The sequence below is a fragment of the Athene noctua genome, chromosome 10, assembly GCF_965140245.1.
Source record: "Athene noctua chromosome 10, bAthNoc1.hap1.1, whole genome shotgun sequence".
NCBI classification, from domain to species: domain Eukaryota; kingdom Metazoa; phylum Chordata; class Aves; order Strigiformes; family Strigidae; genus Athene; species Athene noctua.
Window position 1 is genome coordinate 3251316 of NC_134046.1, and position 21217 is coordinate 3272532.

The 21217-nt window shown below is 44.2% G+C and overlaps 1 protein-coding gene across 5 annotated transcripts in view; it reads left to right on the top strand.

Moving 5' to 3' along the window:
* Window positions 1-21217, top strand: part of PLXNB1 (plexin B1) — a 79288-nt gene that overhangs the window by 26029 nt on the left and 32042 nt on the right. For 4 of the 5 annotated variants that reach the window (XM_074914375.1, XM_074914373.1, XM_074914374.1 and 1 more), the window contains 3 exons: window positions 14358-15501; window positions 20065-20247; window positions 20599-20727. In XM_074914375.1, coding sequence (XP_074770476.1) covers window positions 14368-15501; window positions 20065-20247; window positions 20599-20727 — 1446 coding nt within the window. In that variant the 5' untranslated portion in view covers window positions 14358-14367. Of the gene's footprint in view, window positions 1-6894; window positions 6914-14357; window positions 15502-20064; window positions 20248-20598; window positions 20728-21217 lie in introns of those variants that run through there. The other variant, XM_074914377.1, reaches the window with a different exon arrangement.

Genomic DNA, 21217 nt, shown 5'->3' on the forward strand with positions numbered 1-21217 from the left:
TGTTGGGTTTTAATGGCCTCACTTATTTTTTCTTTTTTTTAAAAAGGATAATTCAGTTACATTTCTACATCGCTGCATCATAAAAATGCTTGTTTAACTTTTAATAGTGAAATTGGCAAAGGACAGAAAAGCCAGATATTTCAGCCTGACAGGAAAGTTTAGGTTGCTTAGTGAGCTAAGTGTGTATAAATAACAAAGTCCTATATCTGATAATGAAAAATGTAGAAAACAGTTAGGATCACTGCACTTCTGGAAGCAATCACTCAGGATTTTGAGAGTCATGATAAAAAGAGTGACAAAAACCAAGTATTCGTGTATGAATATGAACTAATGGGGAGAGAAAGTTTTTGAAAGATACACTTTCTTCTGGAGGAAGAAGGTGTAGCTGGATGTTGTGGCTTGAAAGAAACTTGCTTTTGAGCAAACTCAGTTTAAGAAGTTAGGCTACATATTTTAACAGAGAACTACCTGACTATCAATTTACTATAGCTGCTGAGAATCCTTGCTGTGTTTAAAATTATCACACATTTCTCTAGTGTATGGCAGTTGAATTTTCTGCAGCTTTAGGAAAACCAATGCATCTTAAGAAGGGTGTCTTCAGTTGTTAGAAATGGAACGGCAGGAACAGTAACCAGAGGTGAGGAGTAACTTCCATACAAAGAGCAACTGAATAAATTAGGATTCTTCCACCTGAAAAGCGATGAGTGATAGTTATCTTCAAATCCTGAACGTCATGGAAAGGTTAGAGGGGGAGCAGCCTTTTTTTGCCTTTTCCGTGACAAGTATGAATAGGTATTGAACGGAGCCAGCATGTAGTAAGCTTAAAAACAAATAATGACTTAGTCCTTGATGTGTGCAGTTAACCTGGGAAAGCTTCTTGCCACAGGATGTTGTGAATGCCAAACATCTGTGTGCATTTGAGGACACGGGGCAGCTCCATAGAAGAAGGAGCTATTGAAGGTTACTAAATGCATAGAAACTACCTCTCTCCCAAGAAATCCCTGAGCTACACGTTGTTGAAGCCTGGGAGAGTATTCAGAGATGTAAGGTGCTACTATGTGCTTACTTCATATTTATGTTTCAGGCCAATGCTAGTGCCAACCAACTGCAACCTGGTTTGTCAGTATGGAGCGGGAGGGGGGGATAAAAATAAAACTTGTAAAAACAGACTGGCACAACTTGTGTTCTAGGCTGGTTCTGTGCTGCTTGTCATGTACTGCGTGCACATCTTACTTGCTAAAGGCATTGCCTGTGGGCTGTTGGGAGTCTGCAGACTGTTGAATTTGAAGAGAGGTGGGGAGTGTATTTCTGGAAACTACATGGCTAGGAAGGGTGGTGTGAAGACAAATATTCTAAGCAGAGGAGCTGACTTTCTCCCTTTCTCAGTGGTATGTACTGTTCCTGCTGCTCTGAGATGGTATGCGTTTTACTGAGTTAGAGACAGTCTTATTGCTGAGAGCCTAAATCTTATTTGTGTTAACTTCCCCCCTTTAAAAGAGTGTTTCTTGCCTGGTAATGGACTGTAACTTAATTTGAGCTAAAATGGGCGATAAGCAGATGTATAAACAGTACAATCCCTGTTCCAAAGCGTTTTCAAACTAAATATGTCATGGCCTGCATGAGGTTCATACTCTTCAGAAGTACTCAAAACACTGGTCTTATTTTAGGTCCTGTCTAAACATTTAAAAATAACTTTAAAATAGGGCTCACTTCTAGATGGCTCACCCTTAAAAGTCTGGTCTTGTGCTTGGTTTTAGATGCTCACCCAAATCTGCAGAGGGAACTGTACAGAACAGCTCTAGTCGTTTCTTTGAACTTTTTCAGAAAGAAGAATGTTGGGCTATCTGTCTTTTTGTCCTTAGAGACATGGTCTCTGCTGTTAGGTACTGTCCTTTTTTTTTAATTTACTTTTTGTTGAGTAACTTTGCTGCTGTGGTCCTTGGGGAACAGCTATGGAAAGTTGACTGCTAGCAGAACTCAGATGATGTATATTCCTGGAGGCATGCTGTTACGGCTGAAAACAAGGGAGCTGATGTATTTTGGGAAACTGTAGCCCCTTTACAAGGATACAGGAACTGACTTTTCTGCATCTTGTATCCTATAGTGAAAGTCACTGTATGGACTGGCTGAGAAGTCGTGGGCTCAGATTACAGCTCTGAGGAGTACAGACAGGCCTGGGGCTGAGCCAAGGAGCCAGGTGGATTATACACAGGATTAGGACAAGGGTCATTTTGGGGATGACTGGGACTAAGTGGAGCGAGTTTAAGTTCCCTTCCTGTTGATTGTTCCTCTATCATCTTGATGTGTTGCACCTATTTATTCAGCTGTTTGCTGGAAGAAGCCTCTATCCCAAACCACAAGTCTCATCACTGCAGAGTAGCAGTGGGCTCAGTTGTTACACCATTTAGAAAGCATCCTTTCTGTTTCACTCTCAATTTCTCAATTACTGTTTTCATCAGTAGTTTTGTTCCAGCAGTGATTCTCTCTCAGCCTGTTCCTGCGAGTGCTGAACCTGTCTGCCATTCTCCAAACAGTTTAGTTTGAACCTGTCTTTAGCCTGTATGATCTTTTCTATTCCTAGCTGGTTTATGATTTCAACTAGTGTATTTCCCACTGAGCCCTGAGAAGGTTTAATTTAAAACATTTTTATGATGCTAAACTTGTGTCAGCCCCACTGTGGCCTCCTGGATTGACATTAGGTGGCTGATTGTTCCATTTGGTCCCCGTATATGCCTGAAGAGTGTTGTCTGAGCCACATTTTTGTGCAATTTTGATTAGTTACCTATGTTGTGGCAGAGTTGAACAGGTTTTTCTCCCAGAGGAAGGTATAGTCCTTGCCGTGTGGAGTATACAGCTTAAAATGGCAGAGGAAAGGTGGCTGGAACTGGGACAGTCTGCAAACAGAACTGTGCTGACCACAGGCTATGCTTTGTCTTTTCAAACACAGATGTCCATACTTTTTCCTTGTTCCCCTCACCAGCCTCTCTGTTCTGTCTAGCTGTTCCTTCCAGCAGAAGAGCAGCCACTCAGATGTAAAACTCTCAGTGCTATTCCTCACAAACCACTGTATATCTGGTTTTCCTGTCTCCTGGGCACTTCTGCCCAGGGGTGACCCTCGTGAGGTAGCATTTTCTTGACATGCCAACAGTCAGCCAGTTATACTGGCTGAAATTCCTGCTCATAGAAGTTTGTGTTTCAGACTAGCGCTGCAGTTTATGCAGCAGACCTGTTAGTGCATCTCTGTGGCCCTAGGGTGAAGGTCTGGGCTTCCCTGAAAGGCAAAGGGAAGAGCCAGTCAGTCCTGCCCAGCCAGTGGCTGTCAGACTGTGAAGGTGGAAGGGTAGCAAACCAGATGGAGAACAGTCTCAACCGAAAATTCAATTCAATTTAAAATTCATGGCTGCTGTGAACAGGTACCCAGTGCTGAATCTTGGTGCCTTTAGAACAGCACCAAGGAAGCTTTCTCAGCCGTGAACAGGGCCAGGAGCTCAAATATTTTGCCAGAAAAAGTTAGGATCTCCTCAGTCTGTACAGATAAAACCAGAAACTCATGTTGCAAAGCCACTTGATGGTGTTAAAATTTCTTATGGTGAATTTTGTCTTGTAATAAAATTCCTTGTTCTGGATAAGGTGTGACTAGATGTCTGCTTGTTAACAAAGTGGCTGGAGAACTCTTAGTCCGGATGGTTTGTCTCCATGTACCAAACCTTGCAGTGTCCTAGCTTCTGCTGCCTTTACTGCTTAATTTTCATGTTGTTTGTTTTCACTCCTCCACATTGTGGCCCTACGGCGGTATGAATGAAGAGCATTGTCTGATGGCCCATGCATAGTGGTTAGTCCTCCCACCCCTACCCTTATGCAGTCTGGTACTCTGAATTTTATCCTCGAAACAAGAACTTCCAAGTGTGGACAATGTCTGGGCTGGAGGGCTGTGATGAAGGGTGGAAGAGCACACTGCATGGGTGCTGCCAGCCTGTGGCTACTCAGCCACGTGCACCTTGACAGCCCTTTGTGGGTGGTTCCTGTGCCACCACTCTGTGTTGGACTACATTTGGAAGCACTGGATAATGAAGATCCCAGCTGGCATGGGAAGGTCATTGCTCAGGGCTGTTGAGACTGGTGTGAAGTTGATCCTGGCTCTCAAGTCTGCACTAAACCTCTTCAACCTTCTGCAGTAGTGCAGTGGGAGCTATTGTGTTTTATACATGTTATGAGCAACTTGGGAAGGTCCCCTGGCTTTTTGAACAACGTGGTGCATTGCTATCTATTCTTAGCCTTATGAAAGCCTTGGTATTGGCTTGCAGAGGTGGAAGAAAATGTCTGGCCACCTCAACCTGGATCATTATCTAGCAGACCTGTGTAACCTAATTACCAGAATATTGAGCCTAATAGCTTGTAGGCTGACTACTAACAGCCTTCCAGGCTTAGGCACTAATTTATGGAAGATTAATTGATCAAAGCTTCATTTCTGGTAATGCTTTAAAATGAGTTGAGTAATACAAGATATAATATACCCCAACTTGGTTTGAAGGCAAACCACAAGCAGATTGTGGTAGTGATGTGGAATTCTGTTGATTTTGCCGTCTCTTCTGGGTGGGAGGGGATAGATGCTACTCATGTGGTAGCATTGCATTAAATTTATTTGCATGTCACTGCCTGTATTTATGGCTGTAGCCAGGACTGCTGATACTGTTGGAGTGATAGGGGAAGACTGTCAAACTGCTGTCAGGCTGTATGGTTCTCCAGAAGATTACTGGGGAGGGCAGAAAAGTGAATTTTATTTGAAATGAAGGAGAACTCCAAGGAGAAGAATTCCTTCCTGTCCACCCAGGGTGCGTTAATTCTTTATAGAGCTTTTGTGGTACTAAAATTGAAGACTTCTGGGGTGTTGAGGAAATGCTGTTCTTTAACAGGCCAAGCACACTGCACTGCTCAGTGTCTGCAGGCTCTGGTGCTTAGTGGTTCCGATTTGCATCTTGACAGCTGGATGGTGGAGCTTGGGATGCGGTCCTTGTGTGTCTGCTTGTGGTCTGTAACACTGCTAGCGTGCACTCTTTTTGTGGTAGGTCTCTCTTCTCCTTTCCACTGCGCAGTCCTGCAGGGCTGATGCTGGCATGGAGACCATGGTTTCCTCTCAGGGTGCAGGTGTAGGACTGGCTTCCTTTCACGGGAGTTTCACGGGATGATGGAAGCTCCTTTCCTTTCTTGCTAGGTTATTCCAGACTAGATGCAAAAGGACTTGCCTTGGGAGCTTGGCCTTTGCTTTTGGGATGTGAGAGCTTGGTTAGGGGTCACGGTGCTGTCCTCTGGGAAGCACGTGCTGGTTGCAGGAGGTCTCCTCCCTTCTGGAGGGCACCCTGCCAAGGAAAATAGACTCTAAGGCTGAAGTGATTACAGTGAGAAAGTCGTGTGCTGTCCTGGCTGTTTCTGGAGGAAACAGTTGGGCATTGCTACTTTATAGAAATCAACACAGAGTAGCTAAGGCAGCTAGCACAGGCCAGAATTCTGGCTTTTGTATCCTGTGGAACTAAAGCTGAGAACAGGAGGATCCTGGCTGAGGCTGGGGAAAGGTGCCCCTAATGACAGGGAGGGCAGTGCGGTTGGGAAGGCGTGCCTTGCTTGAGGTGGAGGCCGGTAAAATATGAATCATGTCTGTTTGAAGTAGTGATGAAATCCCAGATGAAGGTTTTCTGTAATACCTGGCCAAACAGTCTGGTGTGCTTTTAGCTTTTCTCCCCGGTTAGAACGGATGATCCTGACCTACTTTTAGCCACAGCAGTTCTGTTGAACTCAGCCCAGGGCTTAGCTGTAGGTTCGGCAAACACATTATCTCTTTTGTTCAGTCCGTGTCTGAGTGAGACGTTTCCATCAAACATTTAGCAGACAGTGAAGAGCTGTTCCTGGAAGAGGGGCTGTTGGTGCCTTAAACTCAATTCTGCCACTTCTGTGCACCACAGCTCTGGCCTTTGCTTTGGTTTCACTTGCTTCCCTGCTGTGTTGTGCATTAACTTCTGTTCTGTCAGGATTCAGTTAGATGGTATCTAAATATTAATAGGATAGATAATGCCTTTAGAAATAGTCAGTGTGGTTAGGTTTCAGGCTCCCTAAATAGGCAATTAGGCAAGGCTAAAGTTACGTTCTTAATATTTAAAAATAAATACAATCTACAAGTGTACTATAAAATAAAAAGTTTAAATAGAAGTGTCGTCCTGGGGCAAATTGCAAAGCTCTGTGTGGCTCAGCATCCTGTCTTTGACAAGATCCAGAAGCAGACAATGAGGGCTGTAAGAAACAGGGCATGTATAATGTGGTGGGTTTGTTTTGGGTTTTTTTTCTTTCTCCCCACCTCATTTGACTCCCAGTGCATGACCATCATCAGTTTAGGGCCCTCCTTGGTCAGCACTTGTATTTAATCATCTGATCTCAGCTGTATCTGTTCTCCATTAATTTATATAATCTGTCTTCTAACATTTATGGTTCTAGTCTCTGTGACCTCTTACAGCAGTGAGTTCTACATTTTAATTATGTATTTTAAATGTTATTTAAAATATTCTACATCCAGTGATAGTATTCTTGAACTGGCTTAGAAAAGTTGTCTGTAACTTTGGTGGGTGCTCTCTTGTTTCTGCACTGGAAGACATGGTAGTCAATTATTCCATGTTTTTCATCTTGACACTACGTCATGTTTCAGATCTCATAAATTTTCCATATCTTCCCCTTCGTCATTTCTTTGTCCATCCAGAGCCCTGCTCTGCTCAATCTCTTCTTATATGGAAGCTGCTCCATGCTTTTGATCATCTTTTGTTGTCCTTTTTGTCATTCTGTCTCCTTTTTCAGATGTGGGAATCAGAACTGCCTGCAGCATTCAACAACATAATGGTGATGCCTGTTTTCTTTCCTAATCGCTCTGAAGGTTGTATTTGCCTTTCTGCTTGATAATAAATGCTGAACTGTCCTACCAAGTTGCCAAAGTTTTCCTGAGTGGCAACAGCTAATTTGGATGTTGTTGTATTTATGTAATTAGAATATTTTGTGTTGATTTTGGTATTTATTGCCATCTAAAATGTTGTGTAGTTACTTAGGAGTGCGTGAGTTCTGTTACTTTTTGCAGTCTTTTCTGAATTTGACTGAGATTAATATTTTTTTAATAATTTGCCACTTCTAGACATATTCTTCTTCATAGATCTTATGTGAACATATTGAACAGCACAGGTTGCAGAACAAATTCTTGGCAGATCTCACTGACAGCCTTCCTCTGCGGAAACTCTTTTTATTTCCTGTCTAACTACTTACTAAATCGTGATAGGGATTCCACAATAGCTTAACTTTTTTTTTTTCAAGAGCCTTAGCTGACAGTTCTTTTAAAATCAGTTTAGTTCATATTAAACAGATTAAAAACTGGCTTTTGGATCTCAGTTAATTGGAAATGGGAAATCTGCTATTGGAATTTCCTGGGTACTGCAGGGATTTCTTTCTGCTCCAATATTAGTCTGCATTTTGATCAACAGTTGGGTTCTTGAACTTCTGCACACAAATTTGTTTCTGTGGGCAGTGATAGGCTTAGATTTATGTAGATTTTGTGTAGAAACAGTGGATTTTCTCAGCAGACTGAATTGAATGGGTAACTTCAGTGAGTTCAGCTTTCCCAGGAGGGTTCTGTTGCAGCTGGATTGAACCTATCTAGGTTCTCTGGATGTACTTTACACATTAAAGGCTAGAGAATGGTTTCTATTGACTATTCAAGTCACTGATGGTATTCAGCTGGATACAAACTTGACATATGATGTGGCAGCTAGAAGAGCAAAAGGTTCTTGGGCAGGTAAATGGAGGGCTGGTGGGTTAGACTGGCGCAAGTAACATTTGCTCTGTGTGCAGCATTAGAAAGCCAAAGGGACGGCCTGTCCGGGCCAGGTGCTCTGAAAAGGGGATGCTCGTTCAGGTCATGTACCTATTTAAAAAAAAAAAAAAAAAAAAAGCTGACAAACTAGAAGAGGCTCAGAGAGCTACAAGAAAATTCTTTCTGACAGAGCAAGCATAGACCACCTAATCTATCCATCTGAAATATTACACATGGCTGCAGTCTGTGATTGAGGAAGGCCCAAAGCTGGCAGGATGTGTAAGGGAAGGATTGCTCTATATGATTGTCTGCCCTTATACTACTTCTTAGGGCATCTATTATTGTCTGTTGCTGGAGCCAGGGTTTCTGTATAGGTGGACCTCTGTCTGAGTTACAATAGCTGTTGTTATCATCTTGCCCAAGGAGGATTAAGAAGGAGGATTAGTTTTCGAACTGTTCATGCAAAAAGTGACGAGAAGCTTCTTTGACTTGGGAGATCCTGTGACAAGCAAAGTTAGACAAAATGACAAGGCATTTTACTTGGGGTGAATAACCCTCAGGGATCAGCTTGCTGGGTTAAGGTGGTCGTTTCAGTAATTTAGGAGCCCTAAGAAAAAAAATCTGCTTTCACTGAAAGACTTTAGCCAAGGAGCTCATGGGCTAGAATAAGAGATTGCTTCGAGGTGTTCTGTGGTTCGGTTACGCAGAAAGTTGAAGCAAATCCAGATGGACTCTGATCTTCAAATGTGTAACACTGGCAGAAAGTTGTCCTTGGGTTGTGTTAAGATATTGATGACTAACAGATGACTTGATTTCCCCTTTTAAAAATGTATACACAACATGGTACTTGAGTTCGTACTTTAGCGTTTAAGGGGCTGGTAAAGCAAAAAGTCAAATCTCAACTTACAATCACAGAATATCGATGAAGAAAGCTTCTTTAAACAGTAAGCAGCTTGTGATTGCTTTATGTTCGTTATAAATGTCTGTGTAGTTTGTCTTGATTTATAAACGGTTCACAATTTAACAGTTTATTAATCATTAACTCTTAATTGGCCATTTGTACTGGAAGCTTAAACTAGTGTTTATAACACTTTTTCATGTGTGCAAGAGAAAAGATCAGTCGTGCTAGAGCTGTTTAAGGGAAATACCTGGCCATCAGTTAATTCCACTATGGCTAAAATTAACATTTTGGTAGGCCTAAGGGTGTAAAAGCACTTTTTACAGTTTTGTTCCAAAGAACAGTGACAATGCATAAGCATCATTAAAATGCCAATAGTATCACAAAGCTGACAAAATATTTTCTGCAGCGTTGTTTTAGTATAACTTCATTCAGAAAGGAACATTGTAATGGTCAGCAGTAGCTATCAAGGGTTTAGAAAACATATTTTTCCCAAGTGTTTATCTAATAATGCTGTTTTAATTCTGTGGCCTGAAAGTACAGGTTTTCTGCCACCTTCCCTCACTGTTTCAGATTTGGTATTTTTGTCTTTAGAGGGTTTTTTTAAGTTATTTTGATCGCTGCTTTGGTGTTACTCACCTCTGGTATAACAGAGCTCCCTTGTCTGTGCCAGTCCTGCTCCAACAGGATGGCTTGGACTTGAGCTTCTCCTTGGGGTCAACTTTACTTGGAAAACAGAGGTTTGTGTTCATCTCCGCCGGAGCTGCTTGCTGCAAATGTTCTTAAACAGCAGAGCAGGGAACTGGCCTGGTAGTAGTAAATAAGACTCAAAAAAAAAAAAAAAAATTATTTAATGGGAATGTCATCTTTCACAGCAGAAAACAGCAAGTCTCTGCTGAGCATATGAAACTTAGAAGGGCCCGTAATTCAGGGCTTTTGTGCAGAAAACACAGAGGTGGTCGTCTTCCTACTGCTGGGTGATTTGAATGTGCTGGAGCACAAGGGTCATCGTGCAGCTGGAAGAATTATGCTTTTAATTTTTAAAACTTTTAGTGCTCTCGCTGTGGGTTGGCTCTGCAGATGATACAGTGGAAACTGCAGGTGCAAATTTCAGGGACCTACTTTTTTCCAAGGATAGTTCTGCTGGGATTGGTGTTGAGTATGAAACCTAGCCTAGAAGTTGGAACATTATATGACCTCTCTGTGTTCCGGGGATAGGATGTGGTGTTAGGGAAATAATCTGTGAGAACTGAAATAATCTTTACGTGTTGATACGCTGTTAAAATGTGTCCAAATGAGTCCTCTGTGTGTGTGTTTAATATAGGAGTAAAGTCTCCGAGAGGGATACGTGAGGTCAGAGAGGTAAAAATAGTGCTGCAGAAAACACAGTCTCATTTCATATTCCAAGTAACAAAATAGTGCCATTGCTTCCACGTTATTGGTTGTTGTTTTGTGGATGTGATATAAATATTCTGTGGCTGACTAATCCTCTAGCCCTTCTGTTGTGATCCAGATTAAATAAATGAAACTCAGAAGTATCATTTGGATATTAATATTTTACAGTGCGTTAGAGGCAACGTTCAGAGTATTGTCTGGAGCATTTTCCTATTTAACAAGAACTTTTTAAAAATTGAATATTTAAAAAGAATCTTTACGCCTTGGCAATTGCCTTCAGAATTAATTAAAGGCTACGCACTTTTAGTGCAATCTGTCTGTAACAGCTGTGTTGTACACTAGCAGTGAGTACAGGAAGCAGAACGGCTCAGCAAATCCATGAAGAGCTCAGTAGTATAGCCTGTCATGAAGCCATCAGATTTAAATGTAGGTTATCCTCCTCCTTCCTGTCCTCCCAGAGAGGTTGTGACGGGCTTAACTGCTGAAGAACACAAATGAAAAAGGCAGTGATGCCCATGCTTGGGAAACAACTTGAGAAATTGAATCAAAAGACACTGCTGGCTTTTTTCCTGTTTTCACATAGGATGTGAATGCTCCTAGCTACTGATAGCCACACAGTTGTGCTCATTTCTAATGTATGTTTGCTTACATAGCAATAAATACTAGTTCATTTGTTAATGGCTCTTCAGAAAAGAGCAACAAAGAGCACTATATTCAGTGTTTACTCATTGCGCAGAGCGATTAGATCTAGCTTGCAGAACATGCTGTACTACCCGTTGCTTGGTTTGGGTTTTTTTTGGTCTTCTCAGATGCCCTCTGTTCTCCCAGAACCATGAGGACTAGAGAGTAGTTTCTTACCTGGAACACCTTTGAGGACTAGCTCTTAACAAAGTGACTTTTAGGAGGATATTGGTGAGTGAAAGAATAACAACTTCAGGACTGAGCTTTGACCACAGCAAGATCTGCTTTTGATTATGGTCTGCTGGAACAAAGGGTGAGTTGCTCTTCCATCTCCTTCCAGTATAGGTGCTCCAATAGGTAAAGTGCTTTCAGTGAAACATTAGGGAGAGATTCAACTACAGATCAAAGCGCTCATAAAAAGATCTGTCTTGCTAGAGCGGTGTCATGCACTGGGTTTTGAATTCGAGTACTGATGGCATGTGTGTTAGCTCTGCCCCAGCAGTCATCAGTGATGGTATGTGGTGGACAGAGCACCTTGCACTTGTAGGCATGACCGCTAGCCAGAAAGCCAGTATTTCAGAATTCATAAATTTTGAAAACACATGCTGATTTTACCATGTAAGTGCTGGCATAGGAGGGTTGCATTAGCTAGAAAGAAGATTAGAGATTGCTGTAAGTGGTGTAGTGTAATAATGTCTTGTGATCCTCAGCTGCTTCCAGATCAAAGGCTCCCTTCTCCATGTCAGTGTGGCACTGTCACGATGTAGTCAAGCTCCCACTGTTGGATGGTCATCAGCCTATTGTTTTGTTTGCAGGCTTTTTAAGCTTTGAAACTGAGGAGACTCCAGACAGAGTTGCACCACAAGCCATCGTGATGTCTGCATGATGGCAGTGCAGAGGTGCCAAGACAGTTGTGTGGTTAAGGAGTTCCTTGAATAAAGCTTTCTCCAATAAAAATGGTGAGAATGCATAAAAATAACTCGCATGTTAGAGTTGGGGCAAGATATGCTCTGCTGATGTAAACCCAAGGTGGTAGAGTTAAGTTAGACCTCCATCCTTCAGTCTGCATGTATCTACTTGTTGACTTTATAAATATCCCTCATCATGCTTCACAGATAACATCTCCTGCATGATGAGGACCTCTGTCATCACCCTGGAAGAGACTCCAAGGCTAGTTCCGTGCTGTTTGCAAATCTGGGTGAAGCAGTGTGTGTTGGTAGCAGCAAAAGCAGGAAAAATGAAGTGTCCATTATCGGGGCAAACAAAAGCCCTAGTGTGCACGTAACCTAAACACAGTGCTGGTCCGGTGTGAATTGGTGGCTGTGTGCTCTGGGGGAAAGCTGCCAGCCTAGAGCCAGCATTCCTGCGTCCGGGTATATCCTGACAGTACTACCTACTTACCTACAATAACCATGTGAAATGGAGCTTTTCCAGAGCTTCACAAAGCCTATATTTAATAATGTGTTGTATTTTATAATACCTTCCATCCGCTGGATTTCACAAATAGACTAATCCTCTCAACTGGTCTTTTGGTAGAGCAAAGATGCCAGTTTTACTGACAAAGGAGCTGGAAAGCAGACTTTTGTGGGGGTTCTGTTGCGATAGCAGTGAAATAAAAGATGGATCTAGAGTCTTACAGTTATTGCTGTCACCACTGCTGCTGTGTTTTCTGCACACCTGGATGTTGTACAGAACGAGTGTAAGATGCAGTTTGTGTGGTAAGAAGTGTGTGACCTAAATTGGTTCAGTCCTGCTCTAAATGCTGGGGTAGTCTTTTGAAATGCTGCAGATCTTTTTTCACCTCTGTGCATGAAGCACTTCTGGGCTAATAGCACTTTACCAAGAAGATCCAAGAGGGATGATGCTGTAGGAGGGAAGTGATGATAGTTTTCTTAGCTTTAACTATAAAATTAACATCACCCCTGAGGAGCTGAGTTGCCAGAATGAGCACAGTAGATTACAGGCCAGCTCTGGAAGAGGTGCTGTACCGATCAGCTCTGAGCCTCTGGCTCAGCTTGGCAACTGTATGGCTGCATGTAGCTTTGATACTTTTTCTACAAGAAGGAGGGAGGGAAGGGAATATATTCACAGCTGCATCACCACCTACTTCTCAATTCAAATAAGTGGTACTCATAGTAAATTATGAGTATTTGCAGCTGCTGCCCTTTCTCCATGGGGAAAGCATTAATCTAAATGTTGCAGGTACTTATTACCACATTTCCACCGTGCTGTGGGATTCTCCATGCTGCTCAGGATGATCGTTCCCATCTGTGGCATGGCTTGGGTGGGTCGTGGTAGATTTCAAGAGAGATTGATCCTCGTGATCCTCTAAAGTTCCTCTGGAGAGGAGCAGAACAGGTCTGGTGGTTCCCTGAGCCTAACACCCACCCCATCTGGCCGTGCCTGCACTGTGGGGCACGGGGCAGGGAAGGAGTGGAGCATCGCCCACAGAGCAGGCGTGTTTCGATCGCCTTCTACAGTACTGGTAGAGGGGCTGTGGAGGGAAGAGTGCCAGCAAGAGAGCTCTTCCCCAGAGAGCACAGCAACGGGTCAGCAGGATAAGGTGGTCTCCCCCTGGCCTGGACGTGCTGCGTCTACCCAAGGAGATGAGGGCCCCCCAACGGTGGCTTGGCAGGGCTGGGAGAGTCGACTGGTGGCCCCAGGGGGTGGCTGGGAGTCACTGTGACAGACTCTCTGGACGCCTCATCCTGGCACCCAGGTCCTGCTTGTGTGGGAGATGGCATGGGAAGGCTTTTTTTGAAGCACTAGTGGAAGAGTCTTACACCCAAAAGAGGTTATTGATAGCCCTAAGTGATAAGAGAAGGATTAAATATGCTATCAAGATCAAAGACAGAGCAAAGGGGTTATTAGTTTGCTCTGAACGGGATCCCAGATACAGTTTATTTAAACAATGGTCCTGCAGGTTGTGTTTGTCTTGAACAGTGGTTTGGTTTACTGTGGTGTTGCTCGTTACCAATGTGTGTGACGTTCTGGCTGCTGTAGGAGTGTGGTCCTGTCCTGGAGAACTTCCAGTGCAGCATCATAGGGAAGAGTAGTGCAGGAGCCTGGTTAAACATGGCTTGTTCTGATCTTACAAGATTAGTGATCAACTTCGGTGCCTGAAACACCTCTGTCACAGCACAGATAGGACCTTTCTCCTTAAGTTATGTCCCTGGTTTGATGAATCTGTGCTTTGGACTGTGTATTCAGCAAGTTTGGTACAAGTCCTGGGCATGTGAAGAGAGGCTTTCCCCAGTACTACCCAGCAGTCTCTGGGAAAGCCCCCAAGAACTTTACGTGAAGTATTCCAGCTTCTCCTGAGTATGCCTGTCATGTTGATATGAAGTCTCTGATACTCCTGGAGGCCTCTTTCTGTTGGTGTTTCTGTAAATGTCCTGTGTTGACTCTTTGTGTCTAGCTCTCTGCTTTCTGGGGTTATCCATGTCCTCTTTGCCTACCTCTCATAATAAGATTGAAGGATTTTGACGAGTGTTAATCTTCACTCCTGGTTCATCAGGAGTTATAACAGCTTTTCCTCTCTTGCAGAGTGTTTACCATGCCTCTGGGAACGTTCCTCCTTCCTGTTCTCTGTTTCTTGGGAGCAGCAATTCCACGGGGACTGCAGTATGTCACCTTCTCGCGCAACGCTACGAAATTCCTCCACCTGTCTATGGACTTGGAATCTGGGACCATTTACTTGGGGGCCACCAACTTTCTCTTTCAGCTGACATCTGACCTGCTGCTGAAGAACGTGGTTCAGACAGGACCAGTTCTGGACAGTAAAGATTGCCTCCCCCCTGTCTCAAAGCTGGAGTGCCCTCAGGCACACCACACCGACAATCACAACAAGCTGCTGCTCGTGAACGCGGTGCAGAAGGAGCTCATCGTGTGTGGCAGCGTGCACCAGGGGATCTGTGAGAAGAGGAGCCTCACGTCCATCGACCACGTCCTCTTCCGTCCGGAGAGCCCTGGTGACACTCAGTATGTTGCTGCCAATGATCCCAATATCACCACTGTGGGACTCATAGCCTACTCGAAGGATGAAGTGCCCTTGCTCTTTGTAGGACGAGGGTACACCAGCCGAGGAGTTGGAGGAGGGATTCCTCCCATCACCACCCGAAATCTCAGGGCCCACGGAGGGGATGTTCAAGCAACGGACTCTCACTCTATTTTCTCCTATGAAGAAACAGCAAAACTGGCTGTGGGCCGGCTCTCGGAGTACAACCACCATTTCATTAAATCCTTCACTTATCGCTCGAGCGTCTATTTCCTATTCTACCGTCGGGACCTCAAATCTCAATCACGTGAGTACAAGACCTACATCTCACGAATCTGCCTGGATGACTCTCATTATTACTCCTATGTGGAGTTACCTCTTCTCTGCCAGAGCAAAGCCAATACATACAGCCTCCTGCAAGCAGCCTATGTCACCCGGCCGGGAAAAGGCCTGGCCCAGGGGCAGCTGGACACCGAGGGAGAAGTGTTGTTTGCAGCCTTTTCTGCCTGGCAAGCTTCGTCTGGCAAACTGAGTGAGGAGTCTGCACTCTGTGTCTACGCAATGGAAGAGGTGGATCGCCTGACCAACTGGACTAGGGACGTTTGCTACATGAGAGATGGGAAGTCAGAAGAAGGGACGGAAGTGGCATATATTGAATATGATGTCAGCTCCAACTGTGTCCAGCTGCCAGCAGTAAGTAGCTTGGCACCTTTGCCAGGGTTTAGACTAGTCTCCATCATGTTCTTGTGTTGCTTTGTGTTCCGTTTCCCACAGATGGATGTTGAAATAGGTTAAAAGCCTTTTGAGTTCAGGCTGTTTCTTTGCTACTGCAGCAAAGCAACACAGGAACCATTGCATCCTGTTTAAGTATAGTCTGTCTGATTGCTGCTGCTTCTCTCTGCCCCGTGTGGGCAGATTTCCTTGCAGAGGGAGATGCACTGTATGTGGCAGTGGGGAGGGCATCTAGTGTGACCTGGCCCTAAGGCCTGTCTCATGGCAATACCAGGCAAAAACACTGAAGCTGTGGTTCAGGTTGTTCTTTACCAGTATCTTCATCTCCTGGTCTGCAATTCAGGGACGGAGAGGAGTATGTGCATGTGCACCTGTGTGTTGGGAAGGGAATTTAAGGGGTGTGCTGGGTCCCTGTTGCTCATGGTGAGGTGCACCTCAACAGCTTCCTGCAAGGACACCCAGGAACAAAAAAGAATGTAACTAAAACCAGGTCTCAACAAAATCTTAATTTCCTATGAGTCCTGCAAAATTTTGTGCCTGAAGAAGACCTTCTGACCTGGTGGCTCTTTGTTTCCAGAGCTGTAGGAGGTGACAATCCTCCTTTAAATTCTATGGTCAAGGCACGATGGGACGTTGCAGGACAAAAACGTGAACTGAAGTGGCTGTGACCCTGAATCCTTGCAGTCTGTCACCCACAGCGGCTGGTGCTGTGGTATCGGGGTCAGCGACACAAACGCAGAGCAGCAGCGGTGCTGGACGCGGTGTCCGGGTACGAGGCTCTGTGGTTGTGAGTAGCCTGCTTTCACCAAGGGCGTTGCTAGCAGAACACCATATTATCTTGTGCCTTTCTTCTACAAAACAGGCTGTCCAGATAATTGCTCTTTGTAGCACAAGGCTGGGAAGAGGCAAAGTGGTACCACAGAGCTTTGGAAGGGGTGTGCGGTCCAAAGCCAGTTTTAAAATGGTGGTTTTCCTTTCTGTAGCTAAAGCTGACTGCAGAATACTTGTGGGACAAGGAAAGGGTGAAGAGCAGACTTCAGCAGGACTCGGGAGGAGTACGTAAAAGTTGGGAAGCAAGAGACTGCCTGGCTTGATGTCCTGCTTTCACTGTATTTCTTAGCCATGCTCCCTGTGTCCTTTGCGGAGCTTCGTGGAAGGTGTCACAGGTGATTTTTAGGGCAGCTTAAGGGAGCTAAATGCCAAATTGATGTAAGCAGTTTAGAAAAATCCTTCATTCAAAATGCTGTAGAGTCCCCCTGTACCATTTGAGCCAGTGGAGAAGCAGGCCCACAGGGTGGGAGAGAAAGGCCAGTCTTTGCTATGTGATTCCTGGCACATGATCCCAGGGTCCCAGCTGCACAGTTTGGCACTAGTGGGCTGACTTAAAGTATGGCATCTTATTAACAAGTGTGTCCAATGATATGTAAATGTCCTAACAAACTTTATCCTTCACTATTCAGTACGTGGTAGCGGTTGTCATTAAGATTGTATCTAACAACACGTAAGGGTCTGTGCCAGCTCCAGCCTGCCCCATTCAGTGCTGAGTGGAAGCGGCTGTCAATGAGCATTTTATGCAGGAACAGTTTTAACTCAGTTTCAATGGTGGCAGCTTGTGCTGTATGTAAGGATAATGCTAATTAATTTCACGTTTTTCTGCCTCCAAACCAGCCTGCGCACAAGGTATGCCCTTTTCCCTAGTTAGCACTGCCTCTGATTTCTAGCCTATCGGCAGAGACTAAGGTTGAGTTCAACACAATCTCTTCAACTGAAAAAAGTGTTTGTTTTTATAAGAATTTCAGAACCGGTTCATTTGTTCAGTTTGCTACAGATCTCTCAGCCTTTAGATGCAGGAGACTGTGTAGATGCTGTTAGTGACTTAATAATTGGAAGTGTGAAACACGTTTCTGGGAGACTTGGGAAGGCTGCATATTTTCTGTGGGTGTAGTTTTCAGTGTATGCAACTTGTCCTTCTGCACCAAGCTTTCAGTCCTCTTTATTGCTTCCTACCTGCGCAATGTGGGAAACACACTAAAATTCCCAGCAACAGCTTCGTCCAAACTTGCTGCATCACAGTAGGACACTGGGTGATCCCTGAAGTGTATTTTCTCCTATGTTGCCAAGATGTTATTCGCTGAAAACAATTCAAACAGCTTCTATGTAAATTTATTTAAGCACTTTACACAATTATCATGGTCTTAATCCTGTAGAATGGAACAAGTTTCAACTCTTGAGTGTGATTAATTGCGCTGCAGACAGTCCCTGTGAGGCCACGGGCAGGCAGTGCCAGTGCTGGGAGAGCTTACACAGGTCACGTTGGTTTATGGTAGATAAACATTGTGTCTGCAGTGACTTGCCCTTGGCATCACATATAGCACAGCTGGGGTACAACTATTTCTGACTTGTATGTGGTTTGGGGTTTTTTTTAAGCAAACTCAAAAATCAGCCTCGGTAGTGAAGTCATTAGGCTCCAGCGTTTGTCTGAATTGACACAAAGGTTGCAAAAGGTAGCTGGAATCCCATTCAAAATAAACACCTGATGCTTTTGAGTATGGAAATTTGGCTGTGGCCTGCTTCCTAATAAATCTTATAGGAAGTGGGCAACTGGAGAAATAGAAATCTTTAAGTTGCAAGAAGGTGGTTGGAAGAAGCTTAAGAATCAAATGACGGAGCTGATAAGAAAAATGTATCTGTCACTAAAAATGTATCTGTCACTAAAAATGTATCTGTCACTAAAAATGTATGATAGCCTAGAGGATGGTAAAAACTAACCATCGTTAAAAGCTGTAATCTCCTCTGAGGCTGTAAGTCAAAGATTTATGCCGAGTGTGCAGGCGAACTGGCATGGTCCCTTACATGGAACCGCTGTGTCTCAAGCCTTGCATCCATGCTAAGATAGCAATACATTTGAAAAGTGAAGCAGGGGACAGCAGATTAAATATATTTTACTGCGGGATTTCCATAGACTTTGTCAAAAGCTCCTGATCGATTTTAGTTTCTCCAGGAAGCAGTGAAGTATTAAAAAAAAATCCCAACAACAACAACAAAAAAACCCCCAACAACAAAACCCCAAAAAAACCAAAACAAAACAAAAAAAACCAAAACCAAAAACCAGAGAAATGGGAGAAGGGGAAAAAGGGTCGGGTTTTTCGTGGGTTCAGCAGATGCCTCAGGAACGCCGTGTTGTGCCGTTATCGCTGACCTCCGGCGGGGGCAGCTCCGTTGCCTGGTGCCGCGTGGTACCGTGCAGCTCAGTGCTGCCAAATGCAAAGCCACGGACATCAGACAGCAGGAATACATAACCCTGCTCACAAGGAGTCTAAATTCAACCACGTTGCCTGAGGCGAGAGAGGGAGCTGAGTCGGTGTGTGCTGCACACTTAATGCCTCTGCTCCACAGGCAGCTTTGTAAGAGCAGTTGGTAAGGGCCTGGAGAGGAGGGTGAAAATGTTATCCATAAGGGATTTCATGATGAAAATAGTTTACACAAAGTCACGTTGTTTGAAGACAAGCCTCTGATCAATTAAAAAAATGGTAAAAAATTAATAGTAATGTGTTGAACAATCCTGCATTCAGTCTCCAAAATGATACCGTAAAATTAAAGTGGACAAAGAACAAGGTGTCATGAAGGATATAAAGCAACAGAGGAACTATTGTAGACTAGACTGAGTTTGTTACTTAGGAAAAAGATGAATCATAATGGAATATCTTCTCTCTACACATACAAATAGTAAGTAAGTTGGCAGCTTTCATTCTCTTTCCTCTAGAATTCAGTAAGTGAAGGTTTGGTGGGACTGGGAGGGATCTAAGTAGAACAGAAGGATGACTGTTTTTGCACAGTGCTGGGGAGATAATATTCAGAAATCTCACAAGACTCGGGAGAATTGCAGCAGTGTGCAGAGATGACTCTTGTTTTGACTTTTTGTGGGTCTCTGGTTATACACGCTCTGTGATTTCTGTGTGTAGTTAGTAAGCACTTTGGAGCGGGTTGTGCCCCACCCTGTGTTTATGTATGGCCTGATGCTTTGGGATTCTACTTCAGGCTTAGAATTTGTAGGTGATACACAAAACCATGCTAATCGTTGGAGGCGATGCATGTGACCAGGTGGTTTTGGCACTGGAAGCAGGAATTCTCATCTTTTTGTTTTGTCCTGAAAAATACAATGCCTCTTGCCCAGAGCTGTATCATGGCAGCATATAGCCAGTAATATTTTTGGAGAACTTAAGAGTTTAGCAGAGTTTCAGTGCATTTCATTACTGATGCTGGATGGACTTGCTGAAATGTCTTCAGGATTCTGTGATGGTATGAACAGCCAGAATGCCTAAACTGATTCTTACAAGCTGTGCTTTTCTACTCTCAGTAAAAAATCTTGGAGGGGTTTGAAGCTGAATTCACCACTGGGGCACCTGTTTAAGGAATTTGCATGGAATGGGATGATGGGAAGTGTTAAAGGTGCTAATATTCCCTGTATCCTTTTTTAATTATTATTATTACTGATTTCCCTGTTCTTTCCACTCTCTCAAAAAGGACACCCTGTATGCATACCCCTGTGGCTCTGACCACACTCCCAGCCCAATGGCCAGCCGGGTACCCTTGGAAGCAGCCCCCCTCCTGGAGAAGACAGAGGCCCGTCTGACAGCTGTGGCAGTGAACGTGGAAGATGGCCACACCATTGCTTTTCTGGGAGACAGCAGAGGGAGACTGCACAAGGTATGATCTGGATGTGACAGGAAGCGAAGAGGATAAAATAATTAGGGATGCTCTGGTGAAAGTGGGGGGGGAAAAAAAGGCAATTTCTCTTGTCCCTTGGGAAGTCAGGTTCCTACTAAAGATCGTTACTGTCAGATGATCTTCTCTCACACTGTACTGACTGAGAGTGTGAGTGCCCCAAACAGTGGTCATGTTGCCTTTTGGTTACATCTGCCAGCATCAGGGCTGATTTTGGTGAGAGGTTGAAATCCTCACACACGGCGGTGGTTCTAACTTGTTCTTGATGTAGGCTGAGTGCCCCAAACTCCTGCTGTGATACTTTACCTGCGTACAACTGAGACTCTCTTGCAGGTGTATTTAGGAGCAACGGGAGATGCACATATATACGCTTCTTTAGCTATCCAGTTAAGCGGCATGGTGAGCGGAGACCTGCTGTTCGACCAGTTGCAGGAGCACCTCTTTGTCATGACCCAGTCAATGGTAAGAGCAATAACATTCTTTCCACAGGAGTTGAAAGCATCTGAAGTCCGGACAAACTACCGATGGGAGTGGGGGAGGCAAAGAAACAGCTAAGCCTGTGCTGGGCAGCAGCTGCCTGCCAGTCTGGCTTACAGGGGTGGGGACCGGCCTATTGCAGAAGCTGGAGGAAGTGCGGAGTAAGTCGCGTTACCTTAAACCATGGCCTGTTTGCATATGCATTTCCCTAAATCAGTCAGGCAGTATCGGCAGTGATGGAGGAATGTGAACTGCGGGCTGTGGAAGGCTGCTCTATTGGCATGAAGACAAGGGGCTGCAAATTCCTGGGTTCTTCCATTGTCCAAACAGTTTCTGCTCGACACAGTTTACATCTCCATCTGAGGAGAAGAATCTGAGCCTTCTGGGTTCATAAGTAATGTGACCTGTCTTGGTTTTGAAAAAGAGTAAAAAGAAAAGAGGGAGGTTTTGTGTAATTAGAATTGTGATACTTCTG